At 37.8% G+C, this 24,173-nt stretch overlaps 1 protein-coding gene across 1 annotated transcript in view; it reads left to right on the top strand.

Moving 5' to 3' along the window:
• Positions 1–24,173, top strand: part of dgkb (diacylglycerol kinase, beta) — a 96,455-nt gene that overhangs the window by 60,091 nt on the left and 12,191 nt on the right. Inside the window, exons 21-23 of the mRNA XM_080895866.1 lie at positions 5,822–5,886; positions 21,331–21,421; positions 22,720–22,915. Coding sequence (XP_080751992.1) covers positions 5,822–5,886; positions 21,331–21,421; positions 22,720–22,915 — 352 coding nt within the window. The remainder of the gene's footprint in view (positions 1–5,821; positions 5,887–21,330; positions 21,422–22,719; positions 22,916–24,173) is intronic.

Raw genomic sequence — 24,173 nt, forward strand, 5'->3', positions numbered from 1 at the left:
GTTAGACCTTTATTGAGATGTGCTCAAACCTCTACCGTCTCTGATCGATAAACAGGGCCTGTTGTGTATTTGCATGAAGTTACGCATCCATTAGCACCTCCCCTGTCCATCAGCACCATAATGACACTGATTTCACGTAGCTCGTGTTAGCCATTACTGATAAATGTCAGGGGGAAATATGGTAATTGACATTTACAGGTGGTAGAGGAGGGAGTCGCTCGGGTTTGTCAGATTTGTAGAGACCATGGCAGGGACATAAGTGATGCATGGCCCTAGAAATGTTAGTTGAATAACACCTCCAGCCCTGGGCTCTTAATGACGATGTTTGAGGATATTAGAGGACGGGTCTTGTTAACATTGTGATAAAGGAGAACAATAGCTGTAATCTGTCTACAGTGATGAACATATGGTGATGTGTTCAGGGGGAAGTGGTAACAGTTTGAAATACATCCCAGAGCATTCATCCAAATGTTCAAATGCATTAATAGCCTAGCATAAATGTCAGACACACAAGTTACTTCATCTGCTGCTTCATTTGGAGAACTTTCAAGTCAGATTTATTGGTGTAGCATTTTCAGAAACAACAAGTAAGTGAACATTCAAAGATCGACTTCTGAAAAAGGCGATCACAAACAAGAAAATAAATGTATTGCTATCAAATTATATAATATCATTTATATATTAGCATTTTTCATCATTATGTTAAAATGGTACATTTTTGTCTACTTGATTGTAATGGAGATTGTTGATGGTAAAAACAACATTCAGCCAAATGCAAATGGGCCTTTTTAAAAAACACAGAATGTACAAAAGATTGTTGTTACTACTGTGAAGCCATCTTTTGTTTTGTGTCCTCTCATAGTAGCTGCAACTGTGCACCATGATCTTTTTTCTTCAAAGTCAGAAGTGACTATGTTTGAATGCGAGGGTAGAGTACTAAGTCAACTAAAGTTAACACTTGCTATCTTTATTAGCAAAGTGTATCAATACCCTATATGCATGCATCATGCAGACATAAGTAGCTGCTAATGTATCAGTAACACAATTTAGTAGCAGAATTCATGTAGCCAGGTGTGTCAACACTGACTTGTTACCTAACAATGCATAACATTAACTCTTAATGCATTTTAAAAAGTGAGTTATACTGCACAAAAATTCACCCCCAAAGAGTTAAGATAAAAAGCTTTTTTTCTTCTTTTTTCCCCAAACTGCCAGGCAGACATTTTTATTTCTTGCTTCGAACTTCGAAACTGATGTTAACTCTCTTTTTGGTACCTAAAAGTGGTCATTCAAGAAATTTTTGATACTTCTGCACTGGCAAGACTGTGATTGTTTTAAAGGTACAACATGCAGCTTTGAGCAGTCGTAGAGTTGGGTTTCATTCTTTTTCACTGAACATTTAACTTAAGTGAAATCTTCAGTGTAGTCACCAGGTTACCATTGATTTTTCCTAGTTGCAAGGAGGCTGCCATCCTGTTTTTACGCTTGTGTGACTGAAACATAAAGATGCATAATTTTGCTCAAAATGTGGTGGATTTTAATGTTAGTATGTGCAGTCAACCAAACATGCAGTACTCTAAAAAAAACGTGAAGTTTTAATGCTTTAATGATTGCTTCTTGTTGAAGCAAACATTGAGAGAAAACGTCTTTGGCCTGACATCTTTGGTTCATAAACTCATTATAACCCCTATTGTCTTTGCTCTGTTGGTGGGATTAGTGGGCGCGATGATGACAAATGAAGTTGTTTGTGGGGGATTAAGAAGACTTTGAGGTCTCTATGGATTTGAGTGTGATACAATATTTTGTTTGCATCAAATTTTTTGCTTTCCGTTGAATGAGAGAATTACATTAAAGATTATGCGACAAGTCAAGCTAATAATTACTTCAGAGATTATGCAGATGAAGAGTAGATTGTTTCTGTAATGACACTGTTGAAATCAAAAGATCAGCAATAGCAGCCAACTCGGACGATGACTGTCACTGGCAACATATGCTTGAAAGTCATTTCCATGAGTCCTTTTAAATTTGTATTCATTTTAGGATCCATTTGGAGGATCCTAAAAGCAGAGTGGTTATGGCACATACCAGACAGATTTTGGCCATCATCTCTTTGTGCATTTCCTGTCTTTCTTTCTTATGTCCCCTTGTAATAAAGGCCAGAGGTGTTTAAACTTGACTGACTGCTCTGATACTGGTCAGTCACCAATAATGCGTTATAGTAACCGAAGAACAAAAGAACAATACTTTCTCTGATCTCATTCTTGTCCCACAGCACAGGTATTTCTTCTTCTTTCTTTTTCTTGAATTTTTCCAGCCTAACCTTCTGCCATGGCCCAGTTGGGTTGAGAATTAATGACGCCATCCCTTTGGGAGGATGTGGAAGTGACGTGAAGTGTAATGATCTCAATCAGGGCCAGGGGTGAGAGACAGAACTAATCACTGAGCGCACTCCGCTACCATAATGCAGTCAGTCGCCCTAATGACCCTGGCACTCCTGTCAAAGCCATTACTCTCCACTGTAGTGAAAGGCACATCAAACCGCTGAAGCCCACTCATAATTGGACTAAACTTTGAGCTATGAGAGGACATTACACATGTCCTGTATTAATTTGGGTGCCAGATTTTTACATTGGTAATTATTTGAGGGCAGCTGGGGATGAGGGGGGGGGAGTGAGCTGACGGCGCATCAGACCCGTGAGGGGGTCAGTGCATAAGAATGTGTCATACATGTATTCAAGGTTTGGCCCACTACTCCTGTCATATTGGTGTTTTATTGTGTTGTTTTTACACATAAAGTCAGAAAACTAGTAAAATGTATCCAGTTGGACAAACACAACATCTTAACTAACTAACTTTTTTTTTCAACTCAGTTTTGCAGAACAGCTAAAATTACACTCAACCATGAAAAAAGCTCTTTGTAACTTACAACATTTTTTTTTTAAGTTATTTATCAAATTCTGCTTAGATAAACATAATTAGATATTAAACAAACATTTGAAACCCATTGAAATGAAAAGATATTTCTTGATAAGTCGTGTTTGGCGCAAAAAAGAACCCTGAAACAATTTTGTCATTTTATACTACACACATTTTGAGTGTACCCTTGACCAAGATGTGCAGTGCACGCTGGTGTATTAGCATGGTGCATAGTGAATAATTTAAAAAAGAAAACAATGAGCAAGGAAGAAAAAAATAGCTATTCACCTGCTGCTCACTTGTAATTTATTACAAGAATGGAAAGAAAATAATTTTATATTCAGAATATTACAGTATTGTAATTCGCAAATTTCAATTTTATATTTTAGATTGGTCCAAATTGATTTTCACAAAATAATTTAGGAGGTAAAAGAAAACATCAAAAGCACAAAGTGATTTTGTTTCAGAAGCTTTCCAGGTGGGGTTGTTTCTATTTTTGTTTGTGTTTCTGAATAAAAAAAATTAAATAAAGCTAATATAATAATATTTTTGTTTTTGTTTTGATAGAGGTTTTGCTTTTCTGTGTAAATTTGTATATGACTTTGAACAGTTTTCATGTTTTTATCAAACATTTGTACAGATAAAATTATATTTTGTTATATATACTATATGTGAATACTGTAAATGTTCTGTATTTTGGTTATAGGAGCATTAGAGTGTTTCTTTTTTAAGTTTTTTAATTTAAAGCAAACAAACAGTACAGCAATGTAGAACGACAAAGTGCTTTATCCACTCTGGGTTGCTTGAAATCGCTGTTTACTGTTGCAAAGCCACAGCTCCACTTGTACAGATCTCAGATAATAGACCCCAAACCAAAGGGGAGACAACCTCTCCTGGCTTTTGCTCTCTTGTTTGCAGCTATTGTCCTGTTTGTAAGAAAATCAAGTTACAATCTCTCAGATATATCCATCACCTCACCTTTCTTGCTCACGATGGAAGCGTGAGGCGAGTCTGCGGGGATCTTGAAGAAATCTTTTGGTCTTCTGCTTACAGCGTCTTGAAGAGACATCAAGAGAAACTCCATTGATTTTTCTCTTTTGGCTTCTTCTAAATTTCTGTACAGAGAGCTAGCAGGGGGTCCTCCCTGTAGGTGCTGTTTCAATAGTGCCACTCAAAATGGAGTGGGTCAAAACAGATTGCTTCAGCGGAGGGGGGGCGAGGAACAAGCCCAGAAAGTTTACAGCAACTTTTCCCTCACTCTTTCTTGAGATGTCTTCAGAGCAAGATAAGTTTTCATCAGAGTTTTTCACAAAGGCCAGTACACGTTTTTCTGCTGACACGGACTTGGAAGTGTAAATTAAAGGAAATTTATGTTTTTCCTTCATTAGAGTCAGGCCTCACGCCCTGAGAGGTTTTGTGCATACTTTACGGCATATTTGAGTTCATATGTCATGTTCACCTGCTTACTGGTGTTCCGATTAAATACCCTGTTTAGCATTTTTGCACAAATGCTCTTTGATATTAAAATATCCAATATATTTTAACTCAAACTGCGGTGCTGTGCTCCAGTACATTTAAACAGTTAATGCCCAGGTTAATACAAAGAAAGGATACCACTGTGAAGGGAAATTTATTAGTAGGCAGTAGTCTTTTTTTTCCATTTCAAAAATGAGATTACAGGTAAACTAAAATGAAACACTTCATATACATTTAAATCGTTTATTTAAAAGTACCTTTGACTGCATTGTGGTTTTATGAAAAACTGTGCAATATTCAAAATGTTATTGTTATTAATCAACAAAAACCTTTGTCATGTGAGAGAATGATGAGTGATTATGGGTATTTAGGTTTAGAAGTAGATTGGAGAAAATCTGAACTGCAGAGAGACGAGTGGTGAGGTACATACAGAGAAAGAAAACAACTTGGTTGCTGAGGTTTCAGCAGCTTCCTGTAGGGTGGTTAGGAGCAGTATGTGTTTAATTAATTAGCCCATATGGAAGCAGCATGTTTTCATCAGGGTCTCTGTCAACTTCATCCAAAGCTTAGCAACCTTCTGCGTACTACAGCTCCTGTAATCTTATAGCGATAAACACCATGGACATCCAAGATGTGCCTGCAATGTTTGAGAAGTGTGGAGTAAATATCAGCTGACATAAATTTAAACTTTAACGTAATAAAATTTTGCATGCTATTAATTGTTGTAATGACATGAGTACAAAGGATTATTAGGGCCACATTAAAAAAATATATTAAAGAGAAAAAACTTGAAATGTGGTGATTACAGTTGTTTTTTCAAGACTGTACCCTCTACAAAATGCCTTGTGTGGATGATTTAGTCAAACAAATTGATCTGCCGTTTTGTGATACAACATACATCCTCTTTATTGCACGAGGGTGTAACCATCAATAACCTCGCATCTGTCCATTACCAGTCATTTCATTTCGTACAAATCCACTCTTCCAACTTTGTGTGGTTTTTTTCCATCTGACCATTTGCAGCTTTCTGCACCATCTTTTCAAAGTCCTTACACTTTATCACCGCACTGTGTTTATGTGCTAAAAGGGAAATCATTTCCTTCCTTCTTACTAAAACTGGCAGTTTGTCTTGAAAGAACAACTGTAAGCTCCACCTTTCGACTTTTTTCTCAAAATAGATTTTTGATTTTATTCTCAGAATTTTGACTTTAACCTAAAAATGATAAATACATTTTTTTCTTAATGAGGTCCTAATACTTTGTTGTAGAGAAGAGCTTATTAATTAATTAATTAATTTTTTTACCTAGAGTTCCATACACTAAAGTGTCCAAAACTAGAGGTTGCAAGACTGTAATTCACTTATGATCTGTTGTTAAACTATTACACCAACTTGCTTCAATAAAACATACAATTTTATTGTCTCTTTCAGGATGCCTCAATCGCACATCGTTTCCATGTTATGAGAGAGAAGCACCCTGAGAAGTTTAACAGCAGGTATGTTTCTGTTTTGTTCTTTTGGGCCATTGGAGCTATTGCCATTGGGCGAGAGGCATTGCACATCCTGGACCAGTAAATGGCAGGGCTCACCCGAAGAGACAGACAACCATTCCCCGTCACATCCACATCTATGGTTAAATTCAAATCACCAATCAACTTAACATGCAAAATCCTCAAAGAGGGGCCCTGCTTAAAATCAATATCTCTTAACAAACATATTGATGAGTGGTTCCCCAGTTTTTCAGCTGGACCACTATTTTGTAGATGTACCCAAACAGGCATTGTTTGAAACATCCTTTTGTTGCATTGTTTTTTTGAAAATATTGACTGCAGTTAATACATACAGTTTGTTTTGGACGTTACTAATGGTAGAGATCTATTGTCTGGTTTGGGTTTACCTAGCACTCTCTTCACTAACTTGTCCATACAATCCTAGCACTACGGAAGTTTCATGGCCTCACTGTGCTCCTCCTGTTTCACTATGTGCTAGATTGTCTTGTAATTTATTAAATAGCAATAGTTCTCTAGTCTTTCTAAAGGTCTTTAAAAGGTTTTTAGGGTTTTTGTTTTTAGGAAAGGGTTTTTTGTTTGTTTGTTTGTTTGTTCATTTGTTTTGTTTTTTGTTTGTTTGTTTTTTGGACATTGGCTGATTGTGTCTGACACCTTTTTTCTGCAAAATGAAAACTAGCACCCTCTGAAAGACAGCTTAACAAAGAAGCAACTCTTTAAATTGTATCTTTACACACTTTGCGGTCCTTGTTCCCATTTCTTAAGCTAAGATAAAACAGTTTGACATAATATTAGGCATAATTATTGCACCAATGGGGTGATTCCGAGAGAGTTACTACCTGAAAACTAAAGCATGGACATGCTGAGATATATATCTTGGCATGTGGTGTCCCCCAGTAGTGTCCTCAACTAGAAGGAAATGGAAATGGCAAATTTCAAGGGTAAAAACTATCCACAGTGCAGGAACAGTATCTGAAAGTCAGGACCACAAGACCTGAGATATACATCTATCCTTTCAATTGATCCACCTATTGTTGCATGACAGTAATCCCCAAATCACACAAAAAAGCATCATCGGTCATGGACTGGCCTCCCCAGAGCGCACGCCATGTGGGGTCATCTTGACAAAATGGAATAAAAAGCAGCTGACATCCAAAGAAGACATTTGAATGTCCTTCAAGAAGCCTGGAAAATTGTTCCTGAAGGCTGCTTTAAGAAATTACAAGAAAATTTGTGTTAGAGAGTTCAGACAGTGAAGAATCAAGGTTTTCATACCAAATTGCTACACCCATTTCACACTTTCCTTTTAAATATCAAGAAAGGAAAGGTGACTTAAGACGTTTGCACAGTATTGTTGATCTGTAGCATTGTAATTTGCTAGTGAAGGGAATCAAGGAAAAATCTGTCTCACTTATAACTTGTATTGGACCCCCTGCCTATTTTTGGATGGTACACCATCATTTAATGAGTGTGGCAGTGATTGCAAAAGTACAGGGTTTGTGATTATCTAGTATCTTGTTTATTTCTTTCTTGGAATAAAAGCTATTATGTGACATTGCAAGGTTCAAATTTTTTTCATCTACCACCCATGTCTAACTACAAACTCCTCCACCTTTATTCTTATATTTCTTATATATGTTGGTACAAAAAAGAAGGACATTATGATAGATCATTTCTACCAACAAGCTCAACGTAAATAAATCTCAAGTTCATAAAACATAAAAAGAAAATCTCAGAGAAATCAAATCATGCATTTTTCACAGTCTAAATAAACCTGCAGTGCATTTGCAGAACCTCTGTTTGACCCTTTTTATGACAGCACAACATGTTTCTTCTCAGCAGGATGAATGGACAGGCTACATGTTTAGCATTTGTGATTACCTTGAGGAGATGCGTTCACCTTTGGAGATGAAAAAATGTGGCATCTATGTTTCCATCAATATTTAACATCTCCAATACATCTCCACTAGCGCCAGGGAGTAATTGCAGGCCTAATTGAATTTGCTTGGCTAGTTTGACATCATGGATCAGTCAGACTGATGACACACAGCCTCCTAATAATCCCATTTGTACTCATTATCATATTTTACTCTGGCCTTAGTACAACATTTAGCCAGCTATTCTTCTGCTGCACGAACATGCAGATAAGCCAGTGAAATGGTCCAAGCGGAAGTGAAGGGGGTTTCAAATAAACACGGGCCTGTTAGTCAATGCTGACAATGATTACGACAGATGTGGCAACATGTTGGAAAAGAGCCAGCAAGCAAGAAAGGACTATATCAACTCTGAATTTCCTCATTAAACAAAGAGGGTGTTATGTGGTCATCATCCACTCCAACATGGTGCCACATCCTTTGCAGATGCTGGTAAATTATTTTCCTGTTTATCACACTCCATCACATTGTGCGTCTACATTTTAGGCATACAGACTGCATCACTGTTGTTTTACCCCATCTTAAGTCCTAGTGAAAAATGATTGAGATATTTTAAGAAAATTATTCTGTCTGTTATTTGAATTCAATTAATAATTCACACAGGGGAATGAGTTTAGGATCTCTCTATTACACACTATCCTTGCCAATTCAATAATGCATGATTATAGTTTTTCAAGGTAGCATAGATTTTGTTAGATTTGTCCAAAGGGCTTATGTCCATTGGAAGTATATTGCAACTTATCACTGAGTCATTTTCCTGCAGCTGGAAGCTCTTTTTCAGGAACTTCTATGACAACTGAAGCAAAGGGTTGCATGTCTTGAGGGGAAGATTTCATTCCACTGTTATTAAGTAGGCGTTGGTGCAAAGCGAATTAAAGAAGACTGAGCAAGTACAATGTTTTTAACAGTATTCAAAAATCATGAAACTGATTTAATATATTAATTCACTTTAAGGTTTCACTTAAACATTTGTCACTATACAGAGCTATGTAATGATACTTACAGTTTGCTTTAAAATAAAAAAGTAAAGTGAATATACCTTGTAAGCAATATTTCAATAAAAAGAAAATGGAAGCATTGTTACTACGAAATAAGTTCAGAAAGATCCAATTTTCTTCTTCTTTTTTTTTTTGTTGGGTCTCATATAAAATATACACACAAGGTGCACACGATCTTTAGAGCTGAGACGATGCAACATATGGTTTTTATTTCTGTTATAACTGATTAACTCTTAACAGATGATGTTTAAATAAAATTGAAATATTCCTTTTTCGGTGATTAATATGCATGCTACATTTTTTATAGTATAATTATAATTTTCGTGATTCTTAAATTAAAGGAGTTCCTAATTGTCACTAAAATAAGACAACAAATTAACAAATTTACCATGTGTGGGACTAATAAAGGTTATCTTATCCTAAAAAATTATTTATTGTCCTTTCTACTCATTTCATTTTAACCCCCTTGTTTTGCTTTAATTCTTCACAGCAAAGATTCGACAAGGTGCTAGAAACCTTCTTAGAGATTTAGGTCCATATTGACATGATAGTATCACATAGAAGCTGTAAATTTGTCAGCTACACACCCTGTGATGGGAATCTCCCATTCCGTCACATCATAAAGGTCCTAATTGGACTAATATCTGGTGACTGTAGAGGGCATTTGAGTTTAAACCAGTTTAAAATTATTTGAGCTTTGCTCTGACCTCTGATATCAGAAAGTGTTATTTTTACCCAGAGAACTATCATTCACTTCATAGTTTCTTCTTTCTGGACCATTCTCTGTAAACCCTAAACATGGTTGTGTGGGAAATTCCCAGTTGATCAGCAGTTTCTGAAATAGTCAGACTAGCCCATCTGACATTGACATTTGAATCTTTTTTCTTTGCCGTTCTAATGCTTTGTTTAAACTTTAGCAGGTTGTTTTGACCATGTCTATATGCCTAAATCCTCTGAATTTATACCATGCTATTGGTTAATTAGATACTTCTGTTGATAAACAGATGAATGTACTTCTCTTTTGATATCACTTTAAGAATACAAGCAAAGTCTGCAGTTTTATAAATCCCCAGTTAATAAACTTCAATGCAAACCTAAGAATGTCGTCTTAATACTGATATTTAAAATGTAGCCATTGTTTATCTGTCATCCTTTTTGATGCTTTGCCTTTGCTCTAGATTTAGTTTCCAGGTCACGATATATAATAAAAAGTAACGTATGAGACATCAGTACAATGTGTGAAGAGAGAAATGTCAAAGCGTGACTGTTTTTATATGACAGCAGTAATAGGTGTTTTATGAACAAAAATCTATATATTTATGTCACCGCTGTGACCTTACAGAAACTACGTGTTTAACCAGCTTTAATTGCCAGAGAAATAACATAATTAATGAACAGCACTAATTATGAAATGAGGGGATTTTGTTCATGAAATGCTGGGGTCATATTCTCTCTCTCCTTCCATTTTTCTCATTCTTTCTATCTCTTGTATTTGCACCTTGGGGTGATTACCAGGGTGAAGGTGTGAAGATTTGACACTCGGCAGATAGATTCATTTACTGCCACTGCCGGACCTGGAGGTGATAATGAGGTCGAGGATTAAAAGCAGACAATCAGTCGGCCCGTGACGAGGGCCGCGCCACCTCCTCCCCCTCATGACACTCCTCCTCGACCGCCTTGTTAAAATATACTGGTCCCTTTCCCCCCATTTTTTGCTGATCTCCCATGTAATTATACACTAATCTCTAACTCTGAGGGGAGAGATGGATGGTGAGAGAAACAAGGAAAGAGAGGTGGAGAAGCAGAGAGTTGAGAAATTAACTTTGATTTTTGTGTACAGTTTCATGTTAACTTTTTTCATGTTCTAACCAGTGCTCAGATTTGGCACAACCCTGGTACAGTTTACACTAATGTCATTTTTTTACACAATGTAACTCATATGAAATAAAGTGACAGCAAATTGAGGCAAAATAACAGTCACAAGAAATATTTTTCTGTCTTTCCTTAAAAATGATTGGTAAAAATGTTCTGGCTTGATAGTTGTACATTTCCTAAACAATCATCTCAGCTTTTTTGTTTTCTTTGTTATCAGTTTGTAATTATTTTTCCAGTGTTTAGCGCATTTTACTTATAACAATACTTATTTGAATTTCCCTACAGCTTACAAATTCTTGTAGAAATTACCTACCAAATTGATATAAGCTGCTCTAAGACTTAATTGCAATGTGTAACACCAGAAAAAACAGTGCACAATAGAACCCAGTGTAATCACATGCGGTGTGATAGTCTTGAACCATTGTTCTACCACAACTATATAACAATGCACAGTACTAAACAGAACAATGTATTTATTGTAGTCTTGTTTCAAGCCTCATTTTATATAGAATCCACACATTGTGGCTATAGCATGGTTACATCTAAGAAAAGATGGCCATATAAACTGGATGTTAACAATGGGCATGTTAAAGTGTCCCTGTATAAGATACTAAACGGGAATCAGAATGTCAGTTATCAAATAAACTTCTATATTAATGTGCGTGTGGATGTTTGGATGAGGCTTGTCAAATAGAAGTGTTCTGAATTCTCAGTAAGCTCTTTTTCAGGAACTTGGATAAAAAGAGAATGGTTGGATGGATAAATGGCAGTTTGTTGTTCTCTAGCTTTCAGGTGTGTGTTAACTCAATGCTGCAGTCTTCCCAGGAGTAGGTATTTCATCAAAATTCAGCCCAGGGTTAGACCATGTCAGAATCAGAATCAGAATGGGGTTTATTGCCAGATGTTGAGGTTTACAACATTAGGAAATTGCTGCGGTGCTTCAGTGCAAACAGTGTCATAATGTATGTCATGTAATGCTGAAAAAAAGACAGCTACATCTCAGGCCCTCAGGCAGCGTGTTAAATGTTAAGGTTCATGACAGTACTATTAGAGAAAGGCTAATATGGCCAGGGAGAAAGCCTCTTCTCTATGAATAAAACTAACAAAAAAAACATTGCAGTGCAGCTTAGGTTTGCAAAGTTGCATCTGAACAAACCACAACATTTCCGCGACGAATGAGACCAAAGTAGAGCTTTCTGGTGATCATGCACAGTCCCACGTTTGCAGAAGATTTATCACAGCATATCGGCACAAGCACTTCCTGCTCGTTGTCAGTTATTTGGGCTTGTTTTGCAACCACAGTGCACTTGGCAGTCACTGAGTTGACCATGAACTCTTTAATATACCAAAGTATCCTAGAGTCATATTTTGAGATAATCTGTTCTAAAAACTAAAGCCTGATGGAAATTGAGTCAGCAAATCTGTGACAGAATGGTTGAAAAAGAAAAGGAACAAGGTGTTGCAATGGTCCAGTCACGTCCAGATCTCAACCCAATTGAAATGCCATGGAGGGACTTTAAGGGAGCTGGAAATAAATAAATGCTGCAAACCTCGATGAACTGAAGCAATGTTGGAAAGAAGAATGGGAAAAAATACAGAAAGCAATTACTTCATGTTGTTGCTGCTAAAGGTAGTTCTTCACATTGCTGAATCATGGGGTGAAACCAAGATTGCTGTGAAAACGTTCTTATTCATATAACTGTTTGTTAAATATGATTTACATTCCGTTTTTTCCCATTGGCATCGCTTTTCACTAGAACAATGATAACATGATAAAAACAATGAAGTCTCTGTGCAGCATTTTCCACGTTAATCAGATGATTTTAGATCAGTGAGGGAAAACATCTGATTTGGGACCTTTCGGTGTGAAAACTGCTCTGGCTGCAATGTTTGTTTGTTATGTGGCATCCGTCGTGGCACCTTGATGTTCCGATGATATTTGCTCTGCTTACCCAGATCTATTTTCGGTCCTGAGACATCTAACACCGTCAGCACACTCCTCCAGAGCCTCTCTGCCCCTGTGTGCCCACAGGTTCTTGCTGTGCTGTGTAACCATCCTGAGTTAACCTTTCCTGAAGGCACAGGGAAGCCCAGGCATGAAGCACTCTTTAGCATAATGAGTATGTTCATCAAAGCACTTCGTTGTGCTGGATGGGGCTGCTGGATTCACCAACGCACACACACCAGACAGCCCATGTTAATGTGTGTGTATGCATGTAGGTGTGTATGCGTTTCCTGCTGAGCTGGAAGCAGTGCCACAGGTGATGGCACTATTACACACACTCAATTACACACACACACAAGCATGGTGGACCTCAGCGGAGGCTGCCCTCATTTGAGGATGAAATCATTTCTGCGACCAAAGTGTCATCTATAATTAATGACCATTTGTGTGTAATTTAGAGGGATCTCACCTGTGGCCCTGTCCTCAGCTCAGTGGGAGCACAAACAGACCCATACGCAGCAAAAAAGGTATAAACTGAACCAAACGCGCAGGCAAAAATGTGCACATAGGTAGCAACCTTTAGGAACGTAAAAAAATAAATAAACAATTAAGTGATGAAACTTTAACCTGTTCAAATTGATACTTATACATTAAGCTAAATCACATGCCCACCTAACTGAAACAAACAGCTCCCTGCTGATGTGCTGCTGATGTGTAGACCGTAGATAAATGTGTTACTAAAGTGCCTGAAGTCGTATAAATAATATAAAATCATTAATAACAGTATTGCTGTGTTAAGTTTATTTAAGGTGTATAAAAACCCTAGAATCTCTTTTATTTCATCTGTTAAATAGACATTTATTTACTCAACGATTTTTTTTTTTATTAATGCACAAAATAAAATATTTAACTCAACCTACGAACACAACATAACCCAAAGCACTACCGCTGTTAACTTTGCTCATCTAAGTAACGTTATCTCGATTCAATTAGGGTTTTACGGGTTGGAGCATGTAGACGTCTGGACAGATACATTTTAAGGAAGCGAGTCACAGTGATGAAGCAACTGGAGATGATAGAAAGTCAAAAAGATTCAGCATCCTCAACCGGCGGGAAAAATGCTAGTAGTACCAAATGGGCAGGTTCCGAGTTAAACTTTTCTCAACATTGAGGCAAGTGACTGAAATGACTGCCAATAACCACAAACACCTGGACAAAAGTACTGGGCCACACCTCTGAATCTTTGAATTCAGGTGTTTTTAATACCATTAGCCCAGGTGTATAGCATGACCTAGCCATGCAGACTGTCTTTACAAACATTTGTGAGTTCACTGAAGTTGAGTGTGCTATATTACTGCATGAAGCAAATCTGACAAATTGCTTCTTGATATTCTTTAATCAACTGTAAGTGGAAGCATTTGAAACCACCATGGCATACAGACCTCGAACGCTCTGCTGACTCTGCTGGCTTTACAATCAGCACAGCTGTACACCAGCAGCTTTTTGGCTTGGGTTTCCATGGCCCAACAGCTCCTGTATGTGTAATGTATAGGTGGCCAAATACTTTGGCTGTATAGTATATATTTGAGGCTTTCAAAAGCAACCAGTGCTCGTAAAGTCCACTCCAGCAGCCGGTAGTGACAAAGTGATGCATGATGAGCAATCACTTCCTGCATCACTTCCTGCATCACTTCCTGTGTGTGCACATGAGTTTAATTTAACAATGAGAATTTTAAAGACATTGTGTTAGCGAGGCCTGTCTTTGGCACACAATTAATTTGCTTTTGTTTATTAACTTATTTGGTTTTTTGGATTCCAAGTGAAAATTTACATCTATCTATCTATCTATTAGAGATATTTCTATATCTACATAGACTCAGAAGCGTATGTTAGCAAAAGGACACCTATTGCTTCTGCTTCAACAATTTCATTTAAAATAAGTTTATGTCAGTTTACAATTGTCAGCATTCATTGATAAGTTAAGTACAGGAGTAGAACCACATCATGTGTACAGCTGCAACAACATAGCTTTATTGTTTCATATTCATGTGGCCACTGAAATGGTGAAGCGCGCAGCTCTGCTTGCGTAACTATTTTCTGTGTTAACCAAAGAGATTTAGGATGTCTGGCTTATCATTTCACTCACAGCAATGCAAGATTTTATACATCAGTTTTATCACTTGTTTTTTGTTAAGAAAAACACACACACACCCTTGAATCCATTGCAGTGCAGCAGAATACCTTTTTCAAGCTGCTTGCTACATCTCTGAAGGCAAGAAGCTGCACCATGGGTCATTTCTCAAACTGCCATTCGGAGTTGGAGCACTCCAGGCAGTGTCATGTTAAACAAAACAGTGCATTGATGCAATGCACAAAGAGTTGGTTATGTCAATGTGATATTTATCACCTCTGATCAAGAAGAAATTAGTGTGAAAATAAGGTCGTAGATCATTGTGGGTTAGATTAAGTGTCAGAGGGGGGGCAAAAAAAAAATCAATGACCATGAGCTTCATGTTCAGTGTGGCCAGTCAAAAGTGCATCTAAAGGTGCTGTGGCCTCAGGACAGCAATGCTACACTGAAGCTCATCACCTATGACATCCTTTATTTGTAACCAAGCAGCGGCAGTTTTATAAACATTGTTCAGATTCAGGCTGTTTTGTTGCTTTCTCCTTTTTTTCCCCTTTTTTTTCCCTTTTAGCTTGTAATGTTTTTCTAAAGCTCTTTTCTTTTTTCCTCTTAGTCACACAGTTTGTGTTTTCCCTCCCTCTTTCAGTTTGGTTTTGTGATTTGTCTGTGCAAATAAACCACACTTCAGTCACTCTGGAAACCTGAGCCACTGTTTTCTTTTGGCCTGCCAGCTGTACGTACTACAGCTGATCTGACATGTACACCGCTAAAGTTATTACTGCAGTGCATTTTGCATTGATACACTGCAGCTACAATCACAACAGAGGTGCTGCAGCTACTCGGAGAACTGCAAACCTGCTGCAGATGTTATTATTGCTGATGTTTGGGGGTTTTTTTCATCCTTAAAATGCAAATTGCTCTCACCAGCAATATAATTTACTTCAAAGATGACTGCAAGGGTTCGACAGCATAACATCAGCCAACATTTAAGTAAATGGGTACTTTATGTTTGCTTTTATTACACTTAACATAATCCTCCTTACAAGCATCGTCTTATTCAAATGGTCTCCCTACTCTGGTCTCTCTATTGAAGATACTCCTCATAGTCAGTCTGTCAGATGAATCCAGCGTTTGGCATCGGGTAGCAGATAACAAATGACAGGACGATGTAGCCAATGAGATTCTCCTAATTATCTAATGACCAGGGACATGAGGTGATTTGTTGCCCCAATGAGCTTGTTAGGTTAAGTGGTGGGCATCGACAGGGCGGTCAGATGTTGTCTCTTGCTGTATCTCTTATTAGTGTGTTTTGCTTAACTGCATTTGACTGTAGTTTTTCGGGGTCACTTGCTATGAAAACCAAGAAATATTTTCCCTTTCATCATACTCATGATACAATACTCTTGGGATGTGATCCGTTATACACACGATATGTTCCAGAATGATCATCTATGGAAAATCCCAGTATTTGTGTAACTGAAGATTAAAAATTACCCCCGAATAGGACTCACGTGGTCTGCTTTCCAGCTATATTATCTTATATAAGTTAATCAACTTTCAGTTACTTTAGGTTATGCAGCAGTACCTTTTGTTATGCTAATGTTATCATTTGTTTTTTCCATCTCCTACTCACCTTATTTACTTTTTTAAACTGCCATAGAAGTCCATATCCATATTTCGTCATAGGCCATAATACCAGAAGGAACATGAGATACTGTTTCCTCAACATTTTGCTCACGACGAAACTGTACAATAATAATGGATTGCATTATTCCACTATTCATTCACTCTTACATTCACACACTGGTGGAGGCAGCTACAGTTGTAGCCACAGCTGCCCAGGGGCAGACTGACAGAGGCGAGGCTGCCATATCGCGCCATCGGCCCCTCTGGCCATCACCAGTAGGCGGTAGGCTGAAGTGTCTTGCCCAAGGACACAACGACCGAGACTGTCTGAGCCGGGGCTCAAACCGGCAACCTTCCGGTTACAAGACGAACTGCCAACTCTTTGAGCCACGATAGCCCCCCCCCCCCAATGCATATTTCAGTTTCTGTGCTTTTATACTACTACTAATTTTGCCCCTCCCCCTAAAAAAAATTATCCATTTTTTTATCTGTCAAAAATGAACCAAAGATATCATGTTTGTTTGTTTCTGGCTGTCTTACTGTGTGGGGTACAAGTTAGCTACAAGTAACTAATAGTTATGATAAGGAGTAGGATACAAAGCACTCTGAAAGCACTTTCTTAACCCTGAAACAATTAACACAATCACAGTGATTCATCAGATTTTACGCTGATCCCTCTGGAGTTAGAAACTTGTTACAACTTCTGTTTCATTACTTAGTAATTGTCCCCAGAAAGCAGATTTTGGTTTCTTGGTGCATCTTCTCATTACGATGTGTTCACATTGAATATTAAACAAAGTTTATTTATTTGGTTAGTTTTAAACTTTGGGTTTTATTCCTTTATGTCACAATATTCATATGCAACACTTCCCTGTGTTACTATGTCACAACCAAGCTGGTGAATTTAAATGAGGAGTGATGTGAGGAACAATCCTGTGTTTGACAGCTAAGATGCTGATTGCAAAATGTAACAGTTGTATTTGTTATTCCACTTTGTTTTCTCACCGTTTTCGTCATGCCTCCATATGTTCTACATTTGCACATTTTGGAATAAGTGCAAGGTTATATCTCCAGTTAAAAATATACATTTATAGAAAATCTCCAGCTAAGTTTATGGCACTTTGACACAATCTGTGTCTGTTAACTCTCATTTTGTCAGTGAATGCAGTTGTTGTCTTCAAAACTCTTAATTTGCATTACTTCTAAATATGCCTAAATATGCCTTCAGCTACATCTGTCTCTCGCTCTGGTTTTGCTGTGTTATATATATATATATATATATATATATATATATATATATATATATATATATATATATATATATATATATATATATTAGGGGTGAAACGATACACAAAATTCACGGTTCGGTTCGATACTTTGGTTTCACGGTTCGATATTTTTTCGATACAAAAAAAATGTTCATGCCTTTTTAATTTGTCATTTATTAAAATTATAAATATATATTTTAACTCAAAAGTACAGTTTTTAAATTTAACCCTAACCCTTGTGCGCGTTTTTTATTTTGACAGCGAATGCGCACCTGCGGACCACTTATGTGCAGCCCTGGTTATTTAGCTCGTCATATTGCAGCCACAGAAATTCTTTTGTCCATGAAACCATAAAGCTGCACTTTCTTTTTGCCTTATAGTCTCATTTGTCATAACTTCTCCGTTTTGTGGTAAGCTTTTCTTTGGCTGTCACTTCTTCACCCCGACCTGTCTTATTTGGCTCAGCAGAACTAAAATATATATACTGCTACTTTTACACACGGACTCACATAAGCTCAGCGATTCTCTGCGCGATCAACCTCTCACATGTTTAAGCTGCGGGAGATTTCACTTGTCATGTTTGCATAGTAAGCTAACGATTAATAAGACGATGTCAGAGGAATTGGTGCACAAATTATCATCACTCACAGATCAGTGCTGTCGCTCTCTATACACAGTTCGCACGATTGCAAAGTGAAAGCAAAAAAACAAGCGCAAATTCAAACGCGATTTCAATATGTCACATATTGACAGTGGCTCACCGATGCCAATGACATAATTACCCAGCTACATTTCTGAAAGAATGCAAAAGCATTGACATATATTTTTCCTTCCTACAATAGCCCGACGGGCAGGGTAGCCCGTCTGAAAAAAGGAGAATCATGTGCTAACAGCTGTCTAAATGACTCGGCTAAAGTTAGTAGCATGCTTGTTGTTTTTGTCTTTGCACTAGGATGATGTCGGCGTAAATGTGCAGTCATATTCGTTGTGTTCCCACTAGTGCTTTCAGGTTAATCTCGTTGAAATGACCTTAACGCCACAACACGGCAAATCTCCGTTAACGAGCTACCGCCGATCGCCCCGTGCATGGGGCTAGACGGCCAACACGTTAACGAGCTAACTGCGCTAACACACTAGTTCCCACCCATGTAATTAAGCATTGCGTGGCACATCCAACATACTGTTTTACTTTAGTCCATGACTCGCTTACCTTCAGGGTCATACGTCACATGAAAACCAAAATAATTCCAAACGCCAGATCTGAATGAGAGTGGGGGAGGTCCATCTTGCAAGGAGAGCTTAACTTCTGTCTTGCTAGCTTGCCCTGCGCTCTTCCTTCTGACTATGCTGTCTGTGTTGAGCGCTCAGTGGATCTGCGCTCGACAGTGCAGCCTAGGCGGAGTAGTCGAACGCAGATTCACTGAGCGCTCAACACAGACAGCATCGTCAGAAGGAAAGTTGATAAAATAAATTACAAATGTTGTATTGTTCGATACATATGCGTACCGAACCGAAAGCACTGTATCGAACGGTTCAATATCGATACGAATATCGTTGCACCCCTAATATATATATATATATATATATATATATATATATATATATATATATATATATATATATATATATATATATATATATATATATACACACAGCAAAACCAGTTTCAGTACAACAGCAGTAAGAATGGAAGGTCCAAAACATTGCATGTAGTGTATCTGGGTCCATTCTCTGCATTAACCACAAGATTTGATTACGCTTTTCAGAGTAGCCACCTTCATTTGTTTATTTGCAAATTTGCACAGATTTTGTTTATGTGTTCTCCTGGGCTTTCCCTCTCGGCTGGCCAGTTTACAGACTCATGATGACAATGGTGGTGTGGTGGTGGTGGAGGAGACGTAGGAATGTGTTATGTAAATTCTCCCAGCATGGCCCTGGTCGTCCTTATACCTCTTACCACCTTCCTCTGCTTTCTTCCCTCTGCTATTGACCATGTTGCACATTATAAATCAAGTGTACCTTGCTAGTACTCTAATGAAAGCTCATTTATAAAGTGGCTAAATGGTCCTGACAAAAGTCCTAATGAGGAAATCAATAATTCAGTGATTGTTGCTATGCTTATACTAATACGTTCCTCTTGTAGTGCTTTGATCCCAGCTAGGAGAGTAACATTTGTTACTGTATTCAGTTCTGCTTGTCAGCATTGTTGTAGTTTTTTTTCTTTCCTTGAATCTTTGAGATAAACGATGTCCCGTTAGAAACATCAAAAGCTGTCTCACGTGTTCTTCAATATCCAATAAACTTCTTTTTGATGAGGAAAGAGTGAAGAAATGTAAAAAATATTTTCTCTTGAATTGTTAATATGAAACATTACTCTGGTATTTGCTCGGCACAAATCACTGTGATTAATGAGAGGTTTGATGTTTTTATTGAATTGCTTGCAATGACCATTTTTTCTCCACCATCCCACCATCTACTGCACTGAAGTACTTTTCACTGAAGTCGCCAGCAGGAGGTTTGGTTATTTGCCAAAAAAAAAGAGAAAGTTGAGAAGAAACATGTTGAGTAATTTACCTCATAGCATGGTGAAAAAAGTTAGTGTTGACTTATTGTAAAGCAGTAAACAGAGCTGAATGTAAAAAATCTATGACCTAATTCACTGTATTTGTTTCACAGTGTCATAACCTGTTAAGCAGTTATTTTTATTAGTATCACACTCACATTAGCAGTGCAGTGTTTTACAAGTTTTCCATGACTGTCTTAAAATAACCGCTTCTTTTACTCCATCCACATTGCCCCATAAATACAGTCATTGTGAAGCTGCTGACCTGATCTAACAAGTTTGGCTTAAAGAAAATAAGTTCAAAGATCCAGCCTCCTCTAATTGCATGAAACCGAGCTAGTGATCAGTAATAGTTCTTTCAAGTCTTGTTTAAAGCAAAGTTGATGAATTCTTCTTGTTCAGGGGTTTAAATTATTAAAGAAATAAAATAAATAATGCAGTATTCAAATTATCCTTGACATGCAGTTTTACTTTCACCTGTTTTACACAAAGATGCACATATTAATGTTACTTTATTAATGAAAATCAAATTACAATTACAGTTTTATTTTATTTGTGTACCTGAGAGAAAATACAATACAGTATAGCAGTGTTTGGACAGATGGTGACTCACCCCTGCAAGGTCATTGATCATCAGCCTTAGGGACTGGAGTGTACACTGTAGGAAGCCTGGGGAGCAGCACCCTAGTCCTCTGTTAATTGCCAGGGCAGGTAGATTACCCTCTTATGCCCCTCCCTGCTCCTTAATGTTGGGCACAGCCACCCGAAGTGCTCCCTCAGATGCCTCCTTAACTAGCTTTGAATTCAGTGATTAATGAAACACATTATACTTCTTTTGGATTAATGGCTGTGTGGTTTTAGCAAGCTGTAAATGGTAAAAGTACATTTCCTGTGTAGATTAAAAGATTCTTTTTCAAACACGATTCAAGCACAAATCCACCTTTATGGAGTGGTCTTCTATTTTTTTATATAATCCAGTATAGGAGACTAAAGACAGAGAGCACAAGCTTCAGATTTTGATGTGGGGAAAACACTTCCATGTTTCCTTTTTTCTCGGTCCCTTTGCAGTTCCTGTTGTTTTGTTTTTTTCAGAACAAAGAATAAGCTGTGGTACTTTGAGTTCGGCACGTCGGAGACCTTTTCGGCCACATGTAAGAAGCTCCACGACTTTCTGGAGGTTGAGGTAACTCAAACCATGTATTTTGTTTTTGGAGACTTTTCCAAGAAAAGAAACAAAAGCAAAAGCATATATTTTGAAATTTGTTGCTTTGTAACTTATTCTTCTTTATCTCAGCTCTTAGATACGAAGCAATCATGTATTCTTTATTATTAAGGGTATTTCACTAGCAGTCAGGTAAGAATATTGATGTCATTTAAGATATTCTCGTCTTCTGCTGCTCCATAAATAGCACTAATGTATACTAGTTTCAGATTCACCCAGACAAAGTGTGGATGTGTGAAGGCTATCTGTGCACCTCCCCACCCACTTCTCACATAACCTTAGTGTAACACACAGGTAATTAGCCCTACACGACCCTGCTGTGTGTGATATTGAGTGATAATGAAGATGGTGTCTATACAATTCATCTTCCCTCTTCTCAGAGCTATCCACACAGTGCAGAGGTCTTCATTAATTAGGGCTGAGTAGTGCTTACATTACTGAAGAAGGACAGGTAGGGAGATGATGAGACATCCCTGAGTCATAAAATGCACCATTTAGAGTAATATATAATACAATATTTCTGGGTTAACACAGAATAACTATAAGGACACTTGCCCCTTCATGCTGGGCTCTTTTAAGCATAATTAAAATGAGTGCAGGATGGGTCAAGCAGTTAGTACAAAGTGTACTTGTGTTTTAAAGTTAAAACAACCAGCTGCTCTGGTTCTCTCCCATCTTTCTAAAATTCTGATTCCTAGATCTCTACTTAATAAGATTAAGCATATATTAGCTATGTGCCTAAATTAAACCAAATAGTGGAGAGTAAGCAGAAACTAAAACTTGTCTTACCTTAAGAACACTTTAGAAATAAAGATTTGATTTTAGGTTATAAGAGTAATATTTGAACATCTGGGTTGTAATTGAGCTTATTTCAACTCTATTTTTCTAATAAAGTAGTTTTTATACTTTGCTGAACAGTAACTGAAAACAGAACTACACAAAGTGGACTTCCAGTTCATGGATTGAAAAATTTATATCTTACCTTCTCTTTCAAAGATGACCTCCCTGTGCTTACTAATATTTTTAAGAGCCGTGTCACGTTATGGCACAACAGCAGCATTGACACTCTGGGGTGAGAACTGGTTAAGAATCAAAGGTTCGTCTTACTTAGACAAAGCAATATATTCTGGTTTAGACATTGGGGAAAAACACTGTTTAGGGTTCATCATCTTATAGATTATTTCAGTATCAAACTGTAGTACAAAGCTTGTGATGAAACGGATTGTATCTGTCCTTCTCTTTCTGTGTTCTTTTAAAAGTGTGATGGTGTTACTCTGGACCTTAGCAGTATTTCCTTGGAAGGCATTGCCATTCTCAACATTCCCAGCATGCATGGTGGCTCCAACCTTTGGGGTGAAAGCAAGAAGAGGAGGGGCTACCGCAAGGGAGGAAAGAAGGGTCAAGACAAAAGGACACCTGTGCTCGACCCCAAAGAACTCATGTTTGCGGTTCAAGGTAGCTCTGACACCCGAGTTTTACGGTTGTTTACATAAATGCTGAAATCATTGTGGTTAGAAAGCTTAATTACATTACAAATCTAAACTCACAGAGAAAATGTGTTATTGCTAAATAAAATGCTTCAATAACCTGTGTTATACTTGGCTATGTGGCTACAAAGCCACATTTAGCAACATAGCTTGAAGGAGCATGTTGTAGCCTATTGATTTTTTGGTAAGTGGCCACTTTGGTGTAGTATATATTCCGGCTCTAAAGTTCAGGCTCTAGCTGCTGGGCTGGGGTCTGCACACACTCAGCTTTAGCATCACTCTGGGGGTTTTCATAATCTTTGTGTTAGCATGTTTTCTGTGCACATGCTTCCAGAGTGCCAACGTAGTGTTAACAGAATAATGTGGCTGTGTCTGTCTGTGAAGCATTTCGTATTTGCATTCGTCCTTTCATTCAGTCAAAATAAAAGTAAGGTTCATATCCCTATTCCTCAAAGCTGTAGACCACTCCAGCATTTTCCTCCTCCTGCACACAAACTTAAATCAGCTGACAGTTTTGGAGGGTTTTTGTTGTCAACCTTGTGTCCAGATATATGAAGAAGATGTATGAAGTAACACGAGTAACAAAATAACTGACTGAAAAATGTAATGTGATTACTATAACACACTATTTGGGAGTGGTTACGCCCACTATTTTTTCAATAGCTGAACATTTCTGGCTAAATCTGTCGGCATGTTGTAACGTAATTGGTGAGTCATCAACAGCAGTCAAACCTCTGCATGCTACATACCATGGTTGGTTTGCTCTGTTAAACAATAATAGTGCAAGTTAAACAGCTTTGACAGTGTAGGAGGTTCTTCTCCCTGAAGCCCACATCAGACACTAACAGTCTGTGTCCTTGCTCCTATCAGACAGATCAAAGACTAAACTTTGGGCCAAACTTTTCCTGAGCACATTAATATTTCACTGATGACAAGGTGAATCACAGCCAGCAGGTTTTGTTTGCAAAGAAGAGGTACAATCATGTCACAGTTTGGAACTGTCACTTGTGTATTAATGGTCTGTGTGGGCACCAGTGGACAGGCTCTGTTAATAGGAGCTGACTGAGTGGGGTGTTGGGCATACCCCTGAATCCATTTACGTCAAAAGGAAGCCCATCAATGGGAATATATGAATGAACGAAACACAATGAGTCAGCTGCTCTGTGGAAACTGGTGAAATTGTGTGAGCCGCTTTAGGGAGTTAATAGCAAAGGGTAGAAAATATC

This window comes from Rhamphochromis sp. 'chilingali' (assembly GCF_963969265.1).
Source record: "Rhamphochromis sp. 'chilingali' genome assembly, chromosome: 11".
NCBI classification, from domain to species: domain Eukaryota; kingdom Metazoa; phylum Chordata; class Actinopteri; order Cichliformes; family Cichlidae; genus Rhamphochromis; species Rhamphochromis sp. 'chilingali'.